This window comes from Mytilus californianus, unplaced genomic scaffold (genome assembly GCF_021869535.1).
Source record: "Mytilus californianus isolate M0D057914Y unplaced genomic scaffold, xbMytCali1.0.p SCAF_3, whole genome shotgun sequence".
In the NCBI taxonomy this organism is placed as follows: domain Eukaryota; kingdom Metazoa; phylum Mollusca; class Bivalvia; order Mytilida; family Mytilidae; genus Mytilus; species Mytilus californianus.
The window spans coordinates 89,933,566-89,955,871 of NW_026262679.1; the positions used below are offsets into that span (position 1 = coordinate 89,933,566).

Consider the following 22,306-nt stretch of genomic DNA (forward strand, 5'->3'; position numbering starts at 1 on the left):
TATTAATGTTTTAAATCTATGAAATGAATTTAAACAGACATGGATAAATCGTAGTTACACAACTCCATTTGCTTCTCAGTCTATTTATATTTATGGTTATTTGTATATCGGGTCGAATGACTATCGGCGGTCTTCGGAGGTAATATCGCTGTTTAATTAGATGGCGTCTGGTTTAAAATACGCATGTAATACAGATACATTATATCGAGTCCATGCACTGTTAATTGTTATATTTTGGACTTTTTGTAATTGGATTTGTGTTTTAGTATGTTATGAATCAAATTTGAGAATTTAAGTCAAATCGGCGATCGAGAATTTAGCAGCTAATGTCCCTTTCAACACATATATAACGATTTACTGCTACAGGTCAAATTTGAAACGGAAACAATTAATTGAAGGTGTTAAGTAATGTGTGGTAACGAAATTACTGACATAATAATTTACCAGGTACTCACCGTACGAAGGCGCCAAAAAGAACATCCCTTGTGAATTAAGAACAATCAACAATAGGAAACTAACAGTAATCTCTTTTGTGATAATTTGTAGAAAAGTGTTTCCGATATGAAACAGAAATATCCAAAACAATATTGTTGTTAACATAAAATAATTAGTTCATCTTGGATAAATTTCTGCAGAATCGTTATACAATCATGATTATTTAAAGCAAAAGTATCAACAAGATGGCGGTTTATAAAATTGAGAATGGAAATGGGGAATGTGTCAAAGAGACAACAACCCGACCATAGAACAGACAACAGCAGAAGGTCACCAACAGGTCTTCAATGCAGCGAGAAATTCCCGCACCCAGAGGCGTCCTTCAGCTGGCCCCTAAACAAATATATATACTAGTTCAGTAATAATGAACGCCATACTAAACTCCAAATTGTACACAAGAAACTAAAATTAAAAATAATACAAGACTAACAAAGGCTAGAAGCTCCTGACTTGGGACAGGCGCAAAAATGCGGCGGGGTTAAACATGTTTATGAGATCTCAACCCTCCCCCTATACCTCTAGCCAATGTAGAAAAGTAAACGCATAACAATACGCACATTAAAATTCAGTTCAAGAGAAGTCCGAGTCTGATGTCAGAAGATGTAACCAAAGAAAATAAACAAAATGACAATAATACATAAATAACAACAGACTACTAGCAGTTAACTGACATGCCAGCTCCAGACTTCAATTAAACTGATTGAAAGATTATGTCTTCATCATATGAATATCAGGCACAATCCTTCCCGTTAGGGGTTTAGTATCATACCATCATAACATATATGAGAAGAACATAACCCGTGTCATGCCAACAACTGGTTTTTAAATAAATGTGTTTAGTGCCGATGCAAAGACCCTATAAGTGAATCAATATTAACGCCAAAATATGCAATCTTTAATGACCTGACAACAGTATCGTAACTATATCCCTTCTTGATAAGTCTATTTAAAGGTTTTGTTAGTTTCAGAGGTGAATACTGACATTTTTGTGCTTTATAAAGAATATTTCCATAAAAAATTGGATGTGAAATACCTGAACGTATGTATTTAATTTGTTTTCATCCAAAATAATTCAAACAGAGTTTTTCTGACATAGCTTTGATTTTTATTTAGATATCTAATTACATGAAAAGGATGGCTAAATGGAAGATTGTAAGAGTTAACGTCTAAATTCGATATTTTCATATCGATGAATAAGTTCCCAGTCTCTTAATAATGCGTATGCGAGATCATATCCAGGGGATGATAAGATATTTCTAAACATTTTAACGGGTTTTTTGAAGGGAAAAAACCCTTTATGATGTCGCATTTCTATCTTGAAAGCTGTTGCCACCATCCCAATGTAAACATCTTCTATTTGGATTAACCGTACATGTCCTATCCCTGTTGAAAGCATGTGTATTGTTTTCATATTTGTTAATATGGTTCCTCCTATAATATAAGACGGGAAGTATAGGAAAGGATAATCTTCAAATGAAATATAATTTTTTGAAGTCAAAGATCTGTCTGGTCGGGACAAATATACCATAAAACCCAACATAACCGTATCTGATTGAGCAATGTTTTGTTTGGCTATATCATACACATTTATTGCGTTTACTAAACGATCATCATCTACACAGTGTACATATTCAGTCCTGATATTATGTTTCGACAAGGAAAGCAATGCATACACAGTTTTATAAACTAAATTTTCATATTTATCTTCTATATTGAGTTGAATTACATCCTTATGCCGTTTTGATTCCCAATCAAGAAAATGGTCCATATTGTGTGATTGACCAACAACAAAGACAGTTTTTATTCGAAGGTTTTTCACATGTCCCCACGTCTTACGAATAGCTTCTCGTTTACCAAAATTAAGTATGTGTGATTTCACAACAAACAATAATTGAATGGATTCAAATTCTTCAAACACTTCCATCGGATCTTCTCTAAATACTTTATCCAGCAAAAATGAGTTCAATGGCACGATATTTGATCTTCCATTTTCTTGAATATCAGATAAGATTTTGTCAGTATTGTTCCAAAATAATTTTCTTTTCTCAAAATATATCGAGTATTGTAGACCTTTCAGTTGGAATAAGACGAATCCACACATGAAACAAATAGAGCATTGTAATCTGCAATGAAAAATGAAGAAAATTAAGTTATGTCGAATTAATATATTGATTTTGAACAAGATAAAATTAACAAAATTGTTAAGGAACCGCTTTCTGTCTTCAAAATTGTAGAATGGTCTTTATTTCTGTGTGTCACTTCGGTAGTCTTTCATGGATGGCAAATTATATCATGTAGTTATATATCTTAATTAGAATATATCTACATTTAAGTATTCGTAGAGATGTTTTATATAAGGTTGTAATTCTCCACTATAATTCCTAGCATGAACTAGTCGCCGGTCCAACCGTTTTTTTGCATACTTCAAATCATGCGTTGGGTCTGTTAATTTCAATTTCATAACAATTCGTGTAAAACACCGTTTCAATTGTCTATTCTATTACTGTTTGACTACAAATTGTTCAGATCTGTAACACGTCGTTTTTTGTATTTCTTGAAGCATGATACAGTTAGATTTTCCGTTTTTTTTTTAAACTCAGATAGCCAAAACAATTATTTCAAATACCAGATATACATTTCCAAGGATACAGGAACCCTAATAAACGGCCCTGTAAAGATGTTATTTTTTTATAATTTCAATTATTAAAGTAAATCTAATAGTCTATGATTTGCTAAATGTGTGATATTTAAAAGTATGATACGAAATTTGTTTATCTGCTTCATATCTATATATATATTTGCCTGAAATAGGAATGGATTTCATTTTCATCAATTTTTCTAGAAATTTGTCGTCTTTTTCCACATTTTAAAATGAATTTTTATAAGGCACCATTCCTCGCCCATTGAAATTTTTGTTGAAAAGTAAAGAATATGGAATATAAAGAATATTTCAGAAAAAATATTTGTGGGTGAAGAGTGACGCCACTGTTAATTTTTCAGAAAACTGTCATAAATATTGCAGAATCCTGCAAATCGGGTTTTTACGAATTCACCTTCCTTATATCGTCACAAATACGTCGTTGATGAAGCATTTGGGGAAATATGTTTTTAACTGAAACACTTAGACATTTTAAAGTATGTTTTTTTTTTTATCAAATATTCACTTCATTATCACAGTGAAAGATCTTTAGAGCCAAAATTATGAGTTAGTGAACCAACAGGAAGTAGTATGGTAGATGAGTTGTTAGGTTTTTTTAAAAAAAAAAAAAGGGTTAAATTATACAAAGCTCCAGTCCAAGATTAAAGCTTTTAAACAATGTCAAGAAAACTAAGGTGTATCATATTTAAACTATTTCTTTTAAAAAGAAAGCGTGTTACTATGGTGGGATGAAAATATTACTTCTTTCAAAACATAAAAGGTTCTCATGTTACGTAAAACGAACAAGTCAAGGGTAGCAAACTGTTCCTTTAAAAAAAAAGGTCACACATTTTACAACACACAAGTCATAGGTAGCACAAACAAATATTTCCTTTCCAGCAATTTCAATGAATTAAGGAATTTCAGCTTGTTTGCTCTATGCGTAACAATAAAACGCCAATATTTCTTAAAAAGGGTAAATAATATAAGACACACAATTCATAGGTACAAAAATATTCATTTCCTAAACAAATCAAATAATAAAAATTGAGAATGGAAATAGGGAAAGTGTCAAAGAGACAACAACCCGACCAAAGAGCAGAAAACAGCCCACCAATGGGTCTTCAATACAGCCAGAAAATCCCGCACCCGGAGTCGTGCTTCAGCTGGCCTCTAAACAAAAATATGTACTAGTTCAGTAATAATGGACGACATACTAAACTCCGAAATATATAACAGAAACTTAAATCAAAAATCATACAAGACTAACAAAGGCCAGAGGCTCCTGACTTGGGACAGGCGCAAAAATGCGGCGGAGTTAAACATGTTTTTTGAGATCTCAACCCTCCCCTATACCTCTAGCCAATGTAGAAAAAGAAACACACAGCAATACGGACAGTAAAACTCAATGCAAAAGAAGCCCAAGTCCGATGTCAGAATCGGTAATAAAAGAAAGTAAACAAAATGACAATGATACATAAATTAACAAAGGACTACTAGCAGTTACTGACATGCCAGCTCCAGACCTCAATTAAACTGATTGAAAGATTATGTCTTCATCATATGAATATCAAGCACAATCCCTCCTGTTAGGGGTTTAGTATCATACCCTCATAAAATATATGAGAAGAACATAACCCGTATCATGCCAATGTCTTTATGATCAGAGAAATCAGTTTTTGCAATAAAAACTCCCACTTCTAGTATGCCGTTTGCATGAACGCTTACCTAATGATTAGATACACAAGTCAGATTGTGTTAATGCAATTTTGAATTTCAATTCGTTAAAAGAATTGCATTCATATGGTTTCAATGATACCACATCTTCCTTATTTTTATATCAATGTTGCTTTTTTTTAAAAATTTAAACGTATATCTTTACTACTAAAATAACGAATCCAATTTGTTAGCCGGTATGACGTAAAAACGAAGAATCAAAGAATTCAACTTTATATGTAAATAATATAATACAATGGTGTAGATTAAAAATTACACCATTCCAGGCCCTTTAATTTTCCACATAATTAATAGTACAAATAATTAACAAGTTCCGGGTCGAATCCGATACCGATACCAATAGTATATACCACATGTAGTTTCCAGTTGTAGTTTGTATGTATGTTATGTATCTTCCTCTTTTAATAGGAGCACCTTCATGGGTTATGGTGTTAAGGAGGACATTAAACACACAGTATCGGTACAGGTTTAATGTGAGCATTTGCCTACCCTGTTTCACAACCTTGCCAGCTCTTACTAACAGAAAATTAACCTTCCCCAATAGAATAAGTGCAATGCACTAAAAAAAGAACACTCACCTGAATCGCTCATCCTCAAAATATAAAAAAAGAAAAATATAAAAACAAGTAAGAAAACCAGAAAGGGTTCAAACAGAAGGATTTTGAAAGCAGAGAAAACTGCGCATCTTACAATCAGCATGACTTTATCAGATGACAATACGAATACTAAAATTTACTAAAATTAAGCGTAGGTACTTAAATTCAGTCACGGATCCGATACGTTCTAGTTCGTATAAAAAACACCAGCTATGGCATGCAAACTTTTCATATACTAAAAATATCGATAAAATAAGGGCTGTTTGCCATATATATAACGATAAAACATTTCAGGTTAAGATATTGTTACGTCCCGGCGATTTGAGTTTAAATTACTTTTATTGTCGTTTCAACTAGTGCAAATAAGAGAGTTGTTTTTATATATCACTGTCATCTCCGTTCCACACTTGGTACATGCAGATGTCCGTTGTTGCGTTATGTGTTTACAAAATGAATAGTTTACCTGGACCTAACATTTTTAAATGACTTCGTTAAATCCATGTTTTGACTTAATTTATGAGTGTTATTGTTCGTTTTTGTATTTGCTTATATTAACTTTCATTGTAACACGCCAAACGTTACGTAACCTCCATACGGTTAGCAGTATATTTCAAACTGTGATTTGCTATACCACGCAAAATTACTTAGTGATAATACTTCATATATATATAGAATCGATACATTTGTAACTTAACAAAGTCAAAATGCTGAGGTACTGTTTGTTCGGGTAAATAGTAAAACAATGCAGCGAGTATGCCGAGTATCATAATGCAGTACACAAAGTAGATTTCCCTGCACCAATTATGCAGAGTATTATACTAGAATGTAGTGTCCCAAATAGATTTTCTTGTACCGAGTGCTGGCAAAATCGTTTTATCTAACTAGGTGCAAGTAATGCACATATCTGTTATAAACATATTTTAAAATGTATTCTATTTAATGTCGTATGTTTTGCAAAACCATTACATTTTTTGTATTGAATATTACTGAAGCAAATAATAATCCAATTTGTGAACTTCCATTATGATTTTTATTATTACTTCCTTCACTGGAACGCCACATAAATAACGCCTGGAATCCTGACTTGAAAACCCCTGAACGTTATTACACTTGCTCTATAGAAGATACGATTAAAAAAATAATATATGTAAACACCGGTCAAAAAAAGTAAAATAACAAAAATACCGAACTCGGAGGAAAATTCTAAACGAAAAGTCCCTTAGCAATTGGCAAAATCAAAAGCTCAAACACATCAAACGAATGGATAACAACTGTTATATTCCTGACTTAGTAATGGCTTCTTACTTGTATGACAGTCTCATAAAATTCCATTGTATAAAATTATAGATCACAAAACTATTCATTTAATTTACCTAATAGCCATTTCCAATGAACTATTGAAAGTTCAGCTTATAAATGGAGTTGTGATTAAATTTTATCTATTTGTTCTTAAAAATACTAACATATGTTACTAAATGTACGTAACCAGATTCACTTAGTAATATCTTAACTAATTTGTTAATATCTAAAGTAAAACTGAAGATTGCAAGATGAGTGACTTTGTAATGCATTATATAAGCTTAGTGCATATATATCGCTTACTTTATAAGTAGGTGGGTGTTTAATTGAATATCGTTTTGAAATCTTACTGCAATTTATGATTTAAATTTTGCAAATTGTAATAACAGTGTCATAGATAATAATAAAAAAAAAATATACAGAAACTATCATAGAAACGTCACCAATTTCTATTCAAACAGTCATTTTATAAAACTTAGTGAAAATAGTTATGAAATTTACGTGTACAAGAACTGCACTAGTTCATTGTAAAATAAATGTGGCTTACACCAAAATTGTTCACGAGTATTACAAAACAGACACACGGTTACCGATACATATATGTCATATGGACTCTAGTGGACAGTTGTCTCATTGGCAATCATACAACATCTTCTAATTTAATGTCAGCGATATAACAAAATGTTGCCAGAGTGCTCAAGAAATATCCAATATCATGACAAAATAGCTAAAATGTTGTTCAACATTCATAACTGCTCCATTAAAGTTGCATGATTTACTTCTACTTAAACAAGTAACATTAACAGTAATATGGTATTGCAATTAGTGACGACAAAATTTCTGAAACGAACAATGTTTTAAAATTTCTATGAGAGTTTTCTTTTGAAAGAAACGTTGTCATTATAACAGAACTAGTTGAAAGGTTGGTCTTGTATTAGTATCTTATTTTCAAGCCTGTTAAAGAGTTGACTTGTAATGCACTTCTTTCTATTAGTATAGTATAATACTTAATTAGTTTTTGATTACTTCTTCGGTGTTTAAAATTCAAATTTGAAGGTCAATATCGATACACTTATTATATGACCTATTACTTTTTTAATAAATTGAAAACATAAAACAGACCGTCGTCGTAATTTTTGCGGTTAAAGTAAAACAAACAATGTTTGAATGAAGACTTTTTTTTTATTAATTTCAGTACTATACAGATAATGCTAAACTTACAGTTTAAATGGGAAATTCCTCACTCTAAAATAGATTCGTCTATTACACAATCTTACCACCATTTCGATAACTTGTCAATGTAATGTCTTAAAAATAAGATCCTTGGTGAGCTGAAATATATCAAAATAGACATGGTGTCTTCCAATATTAATGATAAATGTAGAAATGTATTTAGATTAGTTAAAATATGATATCATTTTACCCTTCAAAAGATATTGAAATCATCATTTAGAAAACATGAAAAAGACATTTCCACCATTGAAAACTGCTAATAAAACGTTATGGTGTAAAGGTGTATGGTATATAGCGCATGGTGTATGGTGTATGGTTCATTGGAAATAGTTTCTTTTTAATCGGGAAATGTGTGAATGAATGATGTGGAACATTTGATTTGATGAAACTTGTCGTTCTCTTCTCTTTTAATTTACAAATTCTATAAAAAAGAACATGGCGATAGCGATATGAGAATATGTTATCGATTAGGAAAATAAATATTGTTTATCATTGTGATATTTTTCTCAATCATTCAAACCATTGAGCTCTTGGCATGTGGGTTCAATAGAAATTGACATAGGACCCACTTTAATTGATAAACTGATACTTTTAGGTTAATGGTTTACTATTACAATAACATTTTTACTTTTTTATAAAATTTTAGGTAAACCAGTAAAGAACTTTTCAGCCTTTTAAATCCTTTGCATAGCAAATTTTCAACCATTTACATTTGTTGCGATAGATTGTGGAAATATTAAAGACATTTTCAGCCTTTGTATTCATCTGCGATGCTTGTTGATACTGAGTAATGCTAATTAAAGTAAAAGCTTTTCTGAGGTAAACCATTCTTATGTTCCAGACTACCCGTTTGAAATATAACTTTTTAAATATAATCGGAATTAAGCAGTGAAAATTTGGTCTTCTTAATGTACTTCGGTACTGACATGATTTATAACAAACCTTTCTAAAATTGTCTGTTAATAAATTTTGAAATTTGAGGTTTCAACTACTTCAGGCAAAATTGATCTTAGACAATTTTGGCTATATATTTTTAAGTCCTGTATGGTTATATAACTCCTCAACTGTTTAGGTCATTATACATTATTGACTTTCAAAACTTCGGCTTTGAGCGTTTCCGGGGAAGGTTAATCCAAAAAAGCGGTTCGGACGCATGACATTTATAACGTGTTGTTTTCATTTATTAATGGCTTATTTTATACGGAGTGGCTTTTTGTCCGGCTAGTTGGAGGAATAGTGCCAGGACTATGCCCGGCAATGGCAATGCGCATGTCACTTTGTTATATGTGCGTGCGTGCGATTGGGTATTATTATCTTCAGAAGTACATTGGTCGCGTGTAATCCGATCAATGATGTCGAGGTAATTTCTGAAAATGGCAGTATCAATGCCAATATAAGAAATGGAAGCACGATAACAGATGCTCGCATAAAAGCCACAGTATTAATATACATGATAGAAAAAATAGTTTTGTTGTTTTATTTGTTGTTGTGCATGTATATCAAGCTATAGAAAACCTTTAACTCTTGATCTTTAGAACTCAAAAAGTGATGTGTATAAGGCTTTTGTCAAAACTCAAACTTGCAAATAAGTCATTGATTGATGCCCAACTATCTGAGGAAATTTCAACAATTATATTCACTTTCTTTACGTTTGTTGGCCATTGTTAACATAAGTTAAATGATCTCTTTTTAGAGCAGTCACGTCCCCTCCTTCCTGGCTTACAAGTAGCTTCCTAGTCAGATTAACGACATTACTCCTCACGAATCTGTACAATCTAGGTTTCACAACGATTACCGGACACCATAGAGTGCTTAACAAAGCTAGAGCGGCGGAAAGTTTTTTGTGTGTGGATTTGACAAATGACAGCTCTGAAAAGCAGTCGTTGGGAACAGCTTTGGCTTTTGCAGATCCCGACTTCTATCCAAAATGAATGAGCAACAATTAGTTCTTCGGTACCTTGTATGATTACTTAGTATTCAAATATACATTGATATTTTTAAGCAAAGCCAACACTCATTCATTGAAGTTAAAGATGGGTGTGCTATGCAGCTAGCTATAATTTTTGCTATTTGTTTTATGAAAATATATTATTTGGTCAATAGAATAAAACTTTATATCAATGTTGACGCTGCGTTGGAGTCGACCCCCCCCCCCCCCCCCCTGCGAACAACCAACATGTGTGGACAAATGTGCTTCGCGGCCCCTGATTCATTGTCATAAAGTTGCATCCCTGAAAAAAAACCAGTATGCTACGCCACTGCACAGTTATTATAGAACAATACATGCAAATTGAAAAGATCTAAATCTGTTATTTCGAAATAAAATTTTCAGTGTAGTTTACTATTTTTGGAACAAATTATATCAAACTTATGAAAAAGTCAACCAGTCCTATCTCATAATATGGATATTCTGATGTCAATGAGGACTATTTATTGCTGCAATTCTGTTTCAGCTTCAGAAATGATGATTTTTTGCCTTATTTAGCAGGACCAAATCAATATTTTTTCCTGATACAAAATACTTTAGTTCCGAGATAGTCCGTTTTACCATTGGTGATTATATTTTACACACAAACGTCACGTGAAAACGTCAGATATCTATGCATTGTTGGAACTGATTAGGGTGAGGGGTAAACTAGACCTACGTGGTTGGCTTTTCAATTGGAAATCTATTTAAATCATTACATTAAAAAATGTCACGTGATACGAATTTTCATTGCTCTCGCGTATTCATGATCTATTTTTTTTGTATGTAATTTCAACCCACCCCACCCCTTTCATACTATGTTATGTCTTTAAAAATGTTAATGAATATATTGGAAAATATTTGAAAAAAATGGGAAATTATACTGTTCACATTTGACTATATTTGCAGAGGACAATAACTGTTTCCCCAGACCTAATAAAATAGAAAAGCTTGACCAATTTCAATACAACTTGACATGACAAAAGATTATGGAATGATCAAACAAGTTGCATGCTTGGCCTTAGGATATATTTTATAGACAATATAGCCATTTTTATATTTGAACTTTGGGTGTTTATTTTTTCTGTCAAATTGATAATTTCAACAATCAAGATGTGACCCGCAACAATGTTAGTTGAATATTGTAACAACAATGCTTTTAGAATGCCCTTATTTATAATGTAGCATGTATATAAAGGAACTGAACACTAATTTGCTGTATCAGATTTGTTACAACTAATCGAAAGTCAAATTTAGATGAGACTGTGTCTGAAAATATAGTATGGTCTGATACAAATTTTTGTTATCTTTGAGGTTAAAAATGTGCATGTAATGTTAAAATCAACAAGCATACATTTCAACTTCTTACTATCCTATAAAAGAAAATCGTAATTGTAGTAGTTATTTTACTTCATAAAATGTTAACAATCATACTCATTTGATTTCACATTTTTGCCTGTGGTCAAGGATTCGCAATAATAAATTCCCATATTAATTTCTAAAAGTACAGTAGTATATGAAAGGACACATGTACATGAGTCACAATTTGTAAACAATTTGTAAAAAATAAACCACTATAGGTAAAAGTACGGCCTTCGACACGGAGCATTGGCTCACACCGAACAGCAAGCTATAAAAGGCCCCAAAAATGACTAGTGTAAAACCATTTAAACAGGAAAACCAACAGTCTAATCTATATAAAAAACGAGAAACGAGAAACACTAATGAACCACATCAACAAACGACAACCACTGAATAAAATGTTCCTAACTTAGGACAGCTGTAAACAAATGAAGCGAATTTAAACGTTTTAACAGGCGCCAACCTTCACCCTAACCTGAATCAGCAGTCTAACATCACAACATAGAAAGACACACTATAAAATATTTTAAAACAAAATTAATATCTAATATTATCTTCAAACAGACCATTAAAGGGTAATAAATTTGTTTATTATTTTAACCGATCTATGCCGGTCAAATATTTTCAGCCTTGATAATCTGTTCTGGTACTTCTTTGGCTAATATATGCTAAAAGTAATAAAAAACACATATTTTGCTTAAAGCAAATTATTTCTAGGTTTCACAAATATTAATTTGTTATTGCATTATTAGTCCATTATTTAAAATAAAACAGATTAATATCATCTTTTTTTATGGTTTGTTTTAAAACAGATTACTCTAGGACAATAAAACTTTTCAGTTTTCATGTCGATCAAGTATTTGAAATGACTTTCAGATGAGTCAGTTAATTGCAAATCAATATCAGCGACTTGAATATTTAAATGTTTTAAATATTTTCTCGAACATACCATTTTAGGGTAATAACACTACTAATTTGAATGCAGTTCAGTGTCTGTCAAATATTTACAATCAGATTATAAAACTTCCAGCCTTTATGATCTGTTGCTATATATTTTTATATAATTAAACGTTTTGCTAAAGCAAACCATTTTTAGGTATCAAAACTACATTAGTGCTTAGGGGAATGATGTATCGAGAATGATGAATAATGTATGTTGTAATGGTGTACGATGTAAATGGTCCACACCATCCGATATGTTCTTGATGTTAATCGATTTGATAGTATTAGGTTTACAATGTGTTGGATCACACAGGTCTCATTTAATCTGCACGACATAAACATCGATGATATTTTATTTCCTGGACACATCTTCTTTTAATAAAATTTTGAAATCGTATCACGAGTAATGCCTTCTCTATCTAACATTCGAGATCGATTTTTTGCTTTGTTTGATTGTAGATATTTGCAAGAATAAAGGACACAGGCCTGTCATCTTATTGGAAGCATCTTACCTTATTAGCATCCAATGGTAAAATATTAAATGAATATTTAGATCCCTTCAGAAATTAACATGTTAGGTAAGTCCACAGTGCTGAAGGGCGGGAAATTCGAACTGCCACTTCAGAAATTAGGTTTTAAAGTATATCAAATAGGTGCATACATTTGGTCGTGTAAAACATTACCTACAGACCCATAATAAAAATGCTGCTATCGTTCTAAAGGGGCGCTATCCCTACACGAGGTGCAGCGTATCTATACATATATTCATGTCGTGGGATGAACATTTTTCTATTCCACAGTCAAACATTTAGTTTCCTTCATCTGATTTCTTTTTTTTATCGTCCACTGTATAGTATTTTATGTTGTATCTTAATCCTATCAAAAATGTGTTCCAATCATTTTTATATGTAAACCACAACATCGATATAAAACTTCTAAGGGCAACAACTTACAAACCTTTTGACTTTGATAGGTACATAAACATTACCATTTTGATTAAAAGATTTACAAAAAGATGTATAAAAGAACATGTAGTGAAAATCAAATCAGAAAAAAAAACCTTTATATTAAATGAATAAAATATATAGATTACAAAGACACAGGCATATCCTTTTTAATACTATTTGAAACAACATATCAATTTTATTTGTCCGAAGCGCTTCCTGGATTAACATTCATAAGAAGCGCTCAAAGCCAAATATTTGAAAGGCAAGGATGTACAAGAACCGAAATATTTTGAGAGCTGTATGACCAAAATGGAACAAAAAAATACTAGCCAAATGCATTATGTATATATAAAGTAAATTTTTCCTTCAGAAGTTGAAACCTTAGTTTCTAAGTAATCGTACAATTTAAGAAAGGTCTGTTATAAATCATGTTAAATTATACAATATAAAAGAATGTTTGTAGTTACTGAAGAGAAGCTCGAGGAAATCAGTCTTTTCGTATGAAATTATGATGTCCTGCACTAATTATCTAATATATCGGCGTTTAACAACTTTCAAAATTCAATACAGCAATATCATGAACAGTACATGAATTTTTTTTTTTGAAAAATCAGGGTAAAAAAGTATATAAAAAATACAAAATTTCAACGTAAATTCAAAAAGTGGAAGTCCAAAAAAATTAACAAAATCAAACGTTTTCAACCAACTTTGCAAATAACTGTACTGCTATTTTTTTTATCAAATGTTTGATAAAGATTAATACATACCTATAAACTCGTACAATGGAATTCATGGAAATGTATGAAAATATTCTTAAATAACCTTTTTTTCACAAGATCTATTGTCTATGTAGTTAAGTTTATTGATTAATGTTCATTTTTTTATTCACTTTAAACATTTTGGAATTTGTTTTTATCTTTTCCGCATCAATAGTTTTTTTGTTACATCTCATATATTCCAGTGAACTTGAAATTAAGGATTCTTCTGATACTAGAAGAACTGCTTCATACGTTGATCTTTCTTCAATATTGACACAGATGGACGACTTCGCACTAAAATCTATGACAAACGGGATGATTACATCTTCCCAATTATCAATTTCCAATTTCTCAGCAGTAAAATACCCTCTGCTCCGTCGTATGATGTTTACATATCTCAATTAATACGTAATGCTCCTGCATGTTCATACTATACGAACTTCATATACAGGAGTGTGCTCCTTACACAGAAACTGCTCCTTACGCTTATGAGGAGGAAAGATTAAAAATTGCACTCTGTAAATGTTATGGACACCATCACGAGTTGGTTGATCTATACCATGTGTCTATGTCTGAACTTACTAACGACATTTTTACCACGTCTTAGAATGTGATTTACAATATACGTCGTCTGGTCTGCTAAGTACCAAGCGTGACCTGTTCCCGAATATGATTGTTCTGCCGAGTGGAATTCGCATTGCTATACAACGTGTCTCGGTATTTATACATCCAACATTCATGTATTTAGTTATGATGCTTCTTTTGTAAGTCTGGTTTGATATTGTGTTGTGTCTTATTGTTTGTGGTTTGAATTCTATATTTTCGATACATTTCACATATGTTTTATTTGTCAGTATAGTCGAGTTACTCGTGGTTCGTCTACAGTGTTTTTGTTTTATGTTGTTTGTTTTCAAGTGTGTTTACTGTTTGGTCTTACATATTCTTACCTTACATTACAGTTATTTTATTTTTATTTTCTATATGTATGTTGAAGTTAGAATATTTCATTTATATTATTTTTAGTTTAAAGCAACTATATGCACAGGATTTGTTTTGTTTTTACTTTTGATTTCGAAGAAAAACCGACATGGTTAGTAAATACAAATTGAACAGCATTACAAACACAATTCCATTTAAATATTCGTGTCATGGTTAGACAATACATAGAATAACACCATTACAAACTCAATCCGAATTTAATATTCTTGTACGTGTCTACAACAAAACAAATCGATTCTATTTTTAGAAATTTACCTGTGATAGTATAAACGTCACAAAAAATACGTCACTTTTTGTGGCGTTGATACTTTTGTGTGACGCACAGTTTATAATTCGTTTGAAGTGTCCTGGTGTGCTGTCGTAAATTCATGGGTGATGTCCGTTGTTATTCCGGGGTTTACATGTTGTAATGTACTATTAATGTACTATGTATCTGTCGATACATTTATTTTTGGCATTGCACTAGTCATGTCTTCTTTGACTGTCCATGACGTTAAAATACTAAATCCCTGGGATGTGTTTTAGTTGATTTTAGTCTCTGATGCATGATTTTTTATTATTAATTGTTTTGGCTTTTAACTAGCTGTCAGTAACTGCGAGTACTCTCAAATCGTACTTTCTTGTTTATTTGACCTGTTGATACTAATTGTAATGCTTTTTTGTTATTTAATGTTATTCAGGGTTATATCTGGTCTATATACCAGCTTTTATAAATGTTTGGTATTACTATAAATTTTCACTTCGTACTATGAACATCAAAATTATTTATTTTGTAAAAATATTTCCTTTCTCTATTGGAACTGCATACGTATACCTAACAACAAAATTATTTTCATTTACCTGTGTTTAAAGTTATTGCAAACGGCTGATATTTTTGTTCGAGCAGATTGTTTTTCTTTAATTGTTTAACATTTCATACCGATATAACATGTTACTTTTATTATTCTTCCCTTAGTTTATTTATTTTGTATTTACATTGTATCATAGGTCAAATTTATTTGTTCAGTGTATGTTCAATGGTGTTAATATGTCCTTTGATTGAGTTAAGCTATTTCAGTTGATATTTTATAGTGTGTCTTTCTATGTTGTGATGTTACACTATTGTTTCAGAAAAAGGGTGAAGGTTTGGTACCATTAAAACGTTTAAACCCGCTGCATTTGTTTGCACCTGTCCTAAGTCAGGAATCTGATGTTCAGTAGTTGTCGTTTGTTGATGTGGTTCATAAGTGTTTCTCGTTTCTCGTTTTTTATATAGATTAGACCGTTGGTTTTCCCGTTTGAATGGTTTTACACTAGTAATTTTGGGGGCCCTTTATAGCTTACTGTTCGGTGTGAGCCAAGGCTCCGTGTTGAAGACCGTACTGTGACCTATAATGGTTTACTTTTATAAATTTTGACTTGGATGGAGAGTTGTCTCATTGGCACTCATACCACATCTTCTTATATCTATTATATTATTCATTTTTGTATTTCTCGTCCTAAGTGTTCTTACGTTTATTTGTTATGTATTCCTGTCATGTAATGTTGTTATGTTGTTTCTACATTGTCATATAAGCCGAAGGTTTGGCTAGCAATAACACCAGGTTCAACCCATCATTTTTTCTTAAAATGTCCTGTACCAAGTCAGAAATATGGCAGGTGTTATCAAATAGTCCGTTTCTATGTATGTTGGCGTTTGTTTTTGTTGCAGTACAGTGTTTCTGTTGTTCCGTTGTTTTCCTTATACAGTTGATGTGTTTCCCTCGGTTTTGGTTTGTGACCCGGATTTGTTTTCGCTTAATCGATTTTTGACCAGCGGAATACTCACGGTAGGTATAGTGTAAGGCTTGGATCGGGGCTCATCGAGTAATTTGATCGGGTTTTTTCAAGTGTGACTACTTTATTGGATTGAATATGATCAAACATGTAAACAAACAGACTTCCTTTCTGGTAAAACGTGAAAAAAAGATACTAGGACCTTATATACAAGATCAAGGAAGGTAAATAAGTAGTTTTGATAAAAAGATGTTATCAACCCTCAATTATTTGGTCCTAAAAAAAAAGAGTTTAATATTGCCTTACAATGCTTTATTCCAAAAAATAGAATAAAACCATTCTTATACATATACCAATGCAAATTTCAAATGAAATGTGCATATGGAATATATGTATACTTAGATTTACAGACACTTTACAAAAATTCTTGTTTTTGCATTGAAAAGGGCATTTTGGAGAGTGAATTCATTTTTGTAAGTCCGTGTTTTTTCGAGAGCAGTCTGTGTTTTTTCCAGTGTGTCCTTGTTTTATCGAGAGAAAAAACAAAATTCCTATGGCTTAAAATTGAATATGTCAGTGCATTTACATTTAAAAAACATTGAAAAGCTTTAAATAAAGTACTTTTCAAAGCACGAAACAATTCATTAAACCAGTTCGGAGCACCCGTGTCACACGGTAGTAAAATCTAAAAAACCTTATCTTTAAAATATTAAAATTAGCATTAATATAAAGGAAAAGGTGGTGAGGGGATATATTTACAGCATGTCATTATCTATCTTTTTAGTATACGTAAGACAGACATTAGCTATGGTAAGATATTTTAAAAATTATAAAACGATGCTAAAAAAAAAAAAATAAGTAAAATTTGTGCTTAACAATTTGCAGTGTTTAACTTATTTTATTTGTGGAAAATTTGAAAATTTGATTATTTGGGGAATATTGGAGAATATTTTTTCTTCACTTTAATTTTTTGTGGTTTTTTTTTTTGACAAAAATTTCATTTTATCTTTTTTTTTTAATCTATTTTTTTTTTTTTTTCTAAAACCTTATTTGTCATAATTTTGGCAAACATTTTTTTGTGTGGAAATTTTGGCATATTTTTTTATCCCCTGGTGAATTAGGGTGGGTCGTTTTTTACACCTGGGTAATTAACCAATCAGATTGCAAGATTCTTGCTTCATAAGAAATAATGTTTTATCGTTCTAGAAATGGAAATAGAGAACAATGTTCAATTGCTCCTACTGTCAAGAGGAGTCTGATCAAGAGTATGTTATGCTTGGTCACACAGTAATAAAGCACCAGCATAGGTAAAAAATTGACAATGTATATTTGTGAGGTGAACACATATTATATACACATTTATTCTTTTTTATTATTATTATATATTCAAAAGGAATGTATTGAAGCTTACAGATTATTTATTTCGTAGTTTATTGAATACATCGCACAAGTCCCCAAGTTTATCATCAGCTCAGTAATCAATACTTCGGTATCGACATGATTTATAACAAACCTTTCTAAAATTATTTCCCTCCGAATAGAAATATGGTCATTTAAGTCTTCTTCCGACCGACCTTTGCCAAAATGGGACGTCCGTTTGCCTATTTGGCATGTTCAAGTACGCAACCACGTCCGGTCAGAATGGGGCGTGTAGAAAGAGTGCTACGCTCATCCCACGTTGAGAACCCTTGCAACAGCTCTTTGAAGGGTCCGTAGGTGGCCTGTTGCAAAGCAACATTTCTGTCAATATTCAACATACTTTCAGTGGCAGTCTTAATTTCCCGACCTTTATCCCGAACGTCCTCTATTACAGGACATACTTATTCGATTTATCTTTTATTTGTTCTAGTCCTGAATATGCACGACACATTTGCCACTGAACGTAAAACAACCAACAATGATTCATTTAGAATTGTCCGTTAATAAATTTAAAATCATAAAGAGGCTAAGATTTCAACTCCATCGGGCAAAGTTACCCTTAGATGGATTTGTCTATATTTTAAGTCCTTTTGGTCATATTGCATAAAATTATAATGTGTTGTTTTCATTTTTTATTAGATATTCCATTCAATTCAAATGTTATTGTAATTCATTAATATTTATATGGCGGGTGTTCCTGTTTTAGTAGAATATTTTGGTTTATATTGAATTTTTCTGATTGTTTACTCATTTCTTAGTTTTCTTGCTCCTTTGTTTTTTCGTCACTGTCATATATATCAATTATAAAATGTTACTGACTGTAAAAACAAAGGTAACATGCAACAAATTAAAAAAGATATGAATCCCTGTACTCGATTCTTGAGACCGTTTTAAAACGGACCCATTGGTTTCTTATTTATCGTAATACTGCTAGGTTATGGTAAAAATATTTCAGAACAGAAAGTTATCATTAAATTGAGAAAGGTTAACATTTATCAACATTGTAATATGTTCTTTGTGAATTATTGGGAAAATATAATATTGTCCCTCACTTAATTAAAGTTATTTACTTAAATATGTCAGGTTTTAAGGTCAAGAATGCCTTATTTCTTATTCACATTTTCTTAAAAAAAAACCGGACTATTTGTTTAAAAACCCAGATCTACACTCGAAAAAAGTGGACCGATTCACCCGAAAAAAAACATGATCTACGCCGGACACTGTACTTACCGTGATACTACTGTTGCCGTTATTTGTTACATAGAAATATAGCGTTATTGTTCCTTACATTTCATATACATGTATGCAACGGAACATTTACAAAGAATCAATAGAAATATTTTAGACTATAGCTACTATTCTCAAACACGAATCACCTACTTAGAAAATGAAGTCATTCGAAAATTGAATAGTTCAAGTTTGATTCATTAGGTGACTTGATGAACTATCGGTAATGGTTTTCTTCTTTTATGTATCCTACTATCAGCCAACTATTGTACAAATAACAGTTATACAAATAAGTTTTTGCTTTATTTGTACTTGAGTAAATAAAGTATCCTGTAACTCCACTTCCACATTGATGTCTATGTGGATATTTATTATTGCGTTACAGTTCATGTGGGGGTCCTCTCCGCGGTCCGCGTTTAAACTATGACGATTTCTTTGAAAATCAGAGAAAAATTGATTGATTTTGATTTAAACAATAAAGCTTGAAGTGCCGGGTGTAAATTGCAGGACAATAACAATATATGTTCATTTTCGGAAATATAAAATGTATTTGTACTCGATACTCGGCGGTGGCTATCTTAATCTATATATTATATTTTGTCTTGTAAGGACTTTTATTGTCGGTGGTATACATCAAACGTATCAAACTTAATGATAAAAAAGATTTTTGTTTTGTTTCAGTGTTTCAATATTCAAGCAGCACCACGCTTAGGGTTAAATATATCCAATTTTATTAGACATTTGAGTTTTCGATTACAACCATTAATTCTTTGATAGGCTGTTTGCTGCTTTCGACATAGCTATTGAACCAGGTGTTTTAAAAGTAAAGTTGAAGCCGTATTTCAAAGTTTAAGGAAGTCATCAACATGTGGCTTACCCGAATGAGACTTCATACACACATATAAAACTTATAAGATCCATTTGATCAATTCACTCCTCATTTTATGTTCCTGATAACTCCAAATGAAGGTTTTCATTATTAACAAAAAATGTCACAACTATTTATCTGTATGCAGCATCCAAGTCCATCGCTATTGGTCGTTTTAATTTTATCAGCAGTATCTCCTATAGATATAAATTGTTTTGTCATTAATGAATCATCGAAATATACACCTCTAAATTTCTGGTTCAAAAATAGCTTATATATTAGAATAAGATTAACGGTTTTTTTCTCACTATTTAACTAAATTAAACCTGTAATGTAGTTTTTTTAAAGAGTCTGCTGTTTGTAATACAGACAACCTTAATACAAATATATGTATATTCAGAAAGAAGACACAGCTACAGCAGTCAGAATCCAACCTTCAACCAGGGTTTGATTTTGAAAAGTCTTATATGTAACCGGTAAAAGGAATTCTACAACCTAATCCATTTTAATACACTTACCTTGCACAAGACATGAAGGAACTGGACAGTCTCTCTACTCCTCGTATTTGACAGGGAACTTAATCTGTCCAAACTGTAAATAATCAAAACATAATTCCTCGCAAAAATATTACACAATTTACATGCATACCAACAATTTTATCGTACTGTTATGTCAACTTATGTAAAAAAACACATTTTTTTATTTTTCCAAATTATAAGAAATACCTTACATCACTGAGAATAATCCATAAAAGAAATGTCTAGAATGAAAAAAAAAAAAAAACAACATGCATTGACTATGAACACTTGACAAACTAAGAAGGGACAAATAAGATGCTAATGCTCGTACTTACTCATGAAGAAAATGATTATCATTCTCCTACATACACTTATCACAGGATTTATAAACAATTTAGTACTCACATTTGAATTTTTATAGGTGTGCAAAACGTACAAAATTCCACATAGTTTGGTCAATGAATTGATATAACAGTTTTGCTCACCAACATTTGCTGGGGAAAGTCGTTTTACAATCCAAAAAGGAAACAGACGAGGATCCGTTTTATAGAATACCAGACTTAAACTTAATTCGTGTTTATTGTGTATATTCACTACAAACCAGTAAAAGTCTGAAATGGCCTATACCTGTACTCGACTGTACTGATTTTTACTCGACCAGTCTGAATTGGTCTGAATTTTACTCGACATTACTCGACCCCAGTCTTAACCATACTCGACCGTACTGATTTGTACTTTACCCTTATCGTTGCCATTGAAAATAGTCTGAACTATTACTCGACCAGTCTGAAACAGTCTTAACCCATTCTCGACCTGTACTTGACCAATTTTTTCAGTCTAAACCATACTCGACCAAAGGTCTGAACAATACTCGACCAGTCTGAACCATACTTGACCAAAAAACCTATATTTTGTTTTAATTTTAGTTGTTAAAATTAATTTCTTTTTTTCTGACATGACAACAGCCACAATAAAATAAAGATATATATAAAAATATATTTTTACATCCTTACATGATTCTCAGATTTATCAAACAGAGATAGTTAAATTAACTTTTTTTTATATAATAATTTAATTATATTAATTTTAAAGTTTTAGAGTTTTGTTAAAAAAAGATTTTCTTTTAACTAAAAACCACACCTTTACTGAGGGTAATAAAACCTTATTAAGGTGCTTTTTAAATTAATTTTCCTAAATTCCTAAAGAAAAACTATATAGTTTTCATGGTTACATACAATAGTTATATAATTATCTTTTTAATGAGGTAACAACAGCCAAAAAATCACTGAAATTGTTTAACCTTATATTAGAAATATATCTATTTTTATTATAATTTGGGATATATTATATATAATATATATCAAAAGGGGATAAAAAAATTAAAGAAATAGATAAAATTTTTCTTCTGATTAGTGGTAAAGTATAAAGTAATACCTCCTGCTTGGGGCAAACTCATTAAAAAGATCACACCTGGTCAGAGAGTATTAATTTCTAATTAACATTCATTAAAAATTGCAACATCCTGTAAAACTTAAATCGCAAGGCCT

The 22,306-nt window shown here is 31.5% G+C and overlaps 1 protein-coding gene across 2 annotated transcripts; it reads right to left on the reverse strand.

Moving 5' to 3' along the window:
• Positions 1-1,541: 1,541 nt before the first annotated feature.
• On the reverse strand, positions 1,542-21,059 carry LOC127735366 (beta-1,3-galactosyltransferase brn-like). Of its 2 annotated transcripts, none has more exons than XM_052245526.1 (3): positions 20,760-21,059; positions 7,987-8,096; positions 1,542-2,618 (listed from the first exon to the last, which is right to left on the reverse strand). In XM_052245526.1, exons 2-3 carry the CDS (start codon positions 8,046-8,048, stop codon positions 1,655-1,657), a joined length of 1,026 nt encoding a protein of 341 aa, XP_052101486.1. In that variant the 5' UTR covers positions 8,049-8,096; positions 20,760-21,059; the 3' UTR covers positions 1,542-1,654. The 2 variants fall into 2 exon arrangements, with proteins under 2 accessions (XP_052101486.1, XP_052101485.1); XM_052245525.1 differs by lacking the exon at positions 20,760-21,059 and adding an exon at positions 13,983-14,098.
• Positions 21,060-22,306: the final 1,247 nt, after the last annotated feature.

Coding starts and splice junctions, on each gene's coding strand:
- LOC127735366 (XM_052245526.1), bottom strand. CDS start 8,048: ATGGTGGTAAGATTGTGTAATAGACGAATCTATTTTAGAGTGAGGAAT. Junction 2,619..7,986: donor AGGAATTTCCCATTTAAACT/GTAAGTTTAGCA, acceptor TTTTCATTGCAG/ATTACAATGCTCTATTTGTT.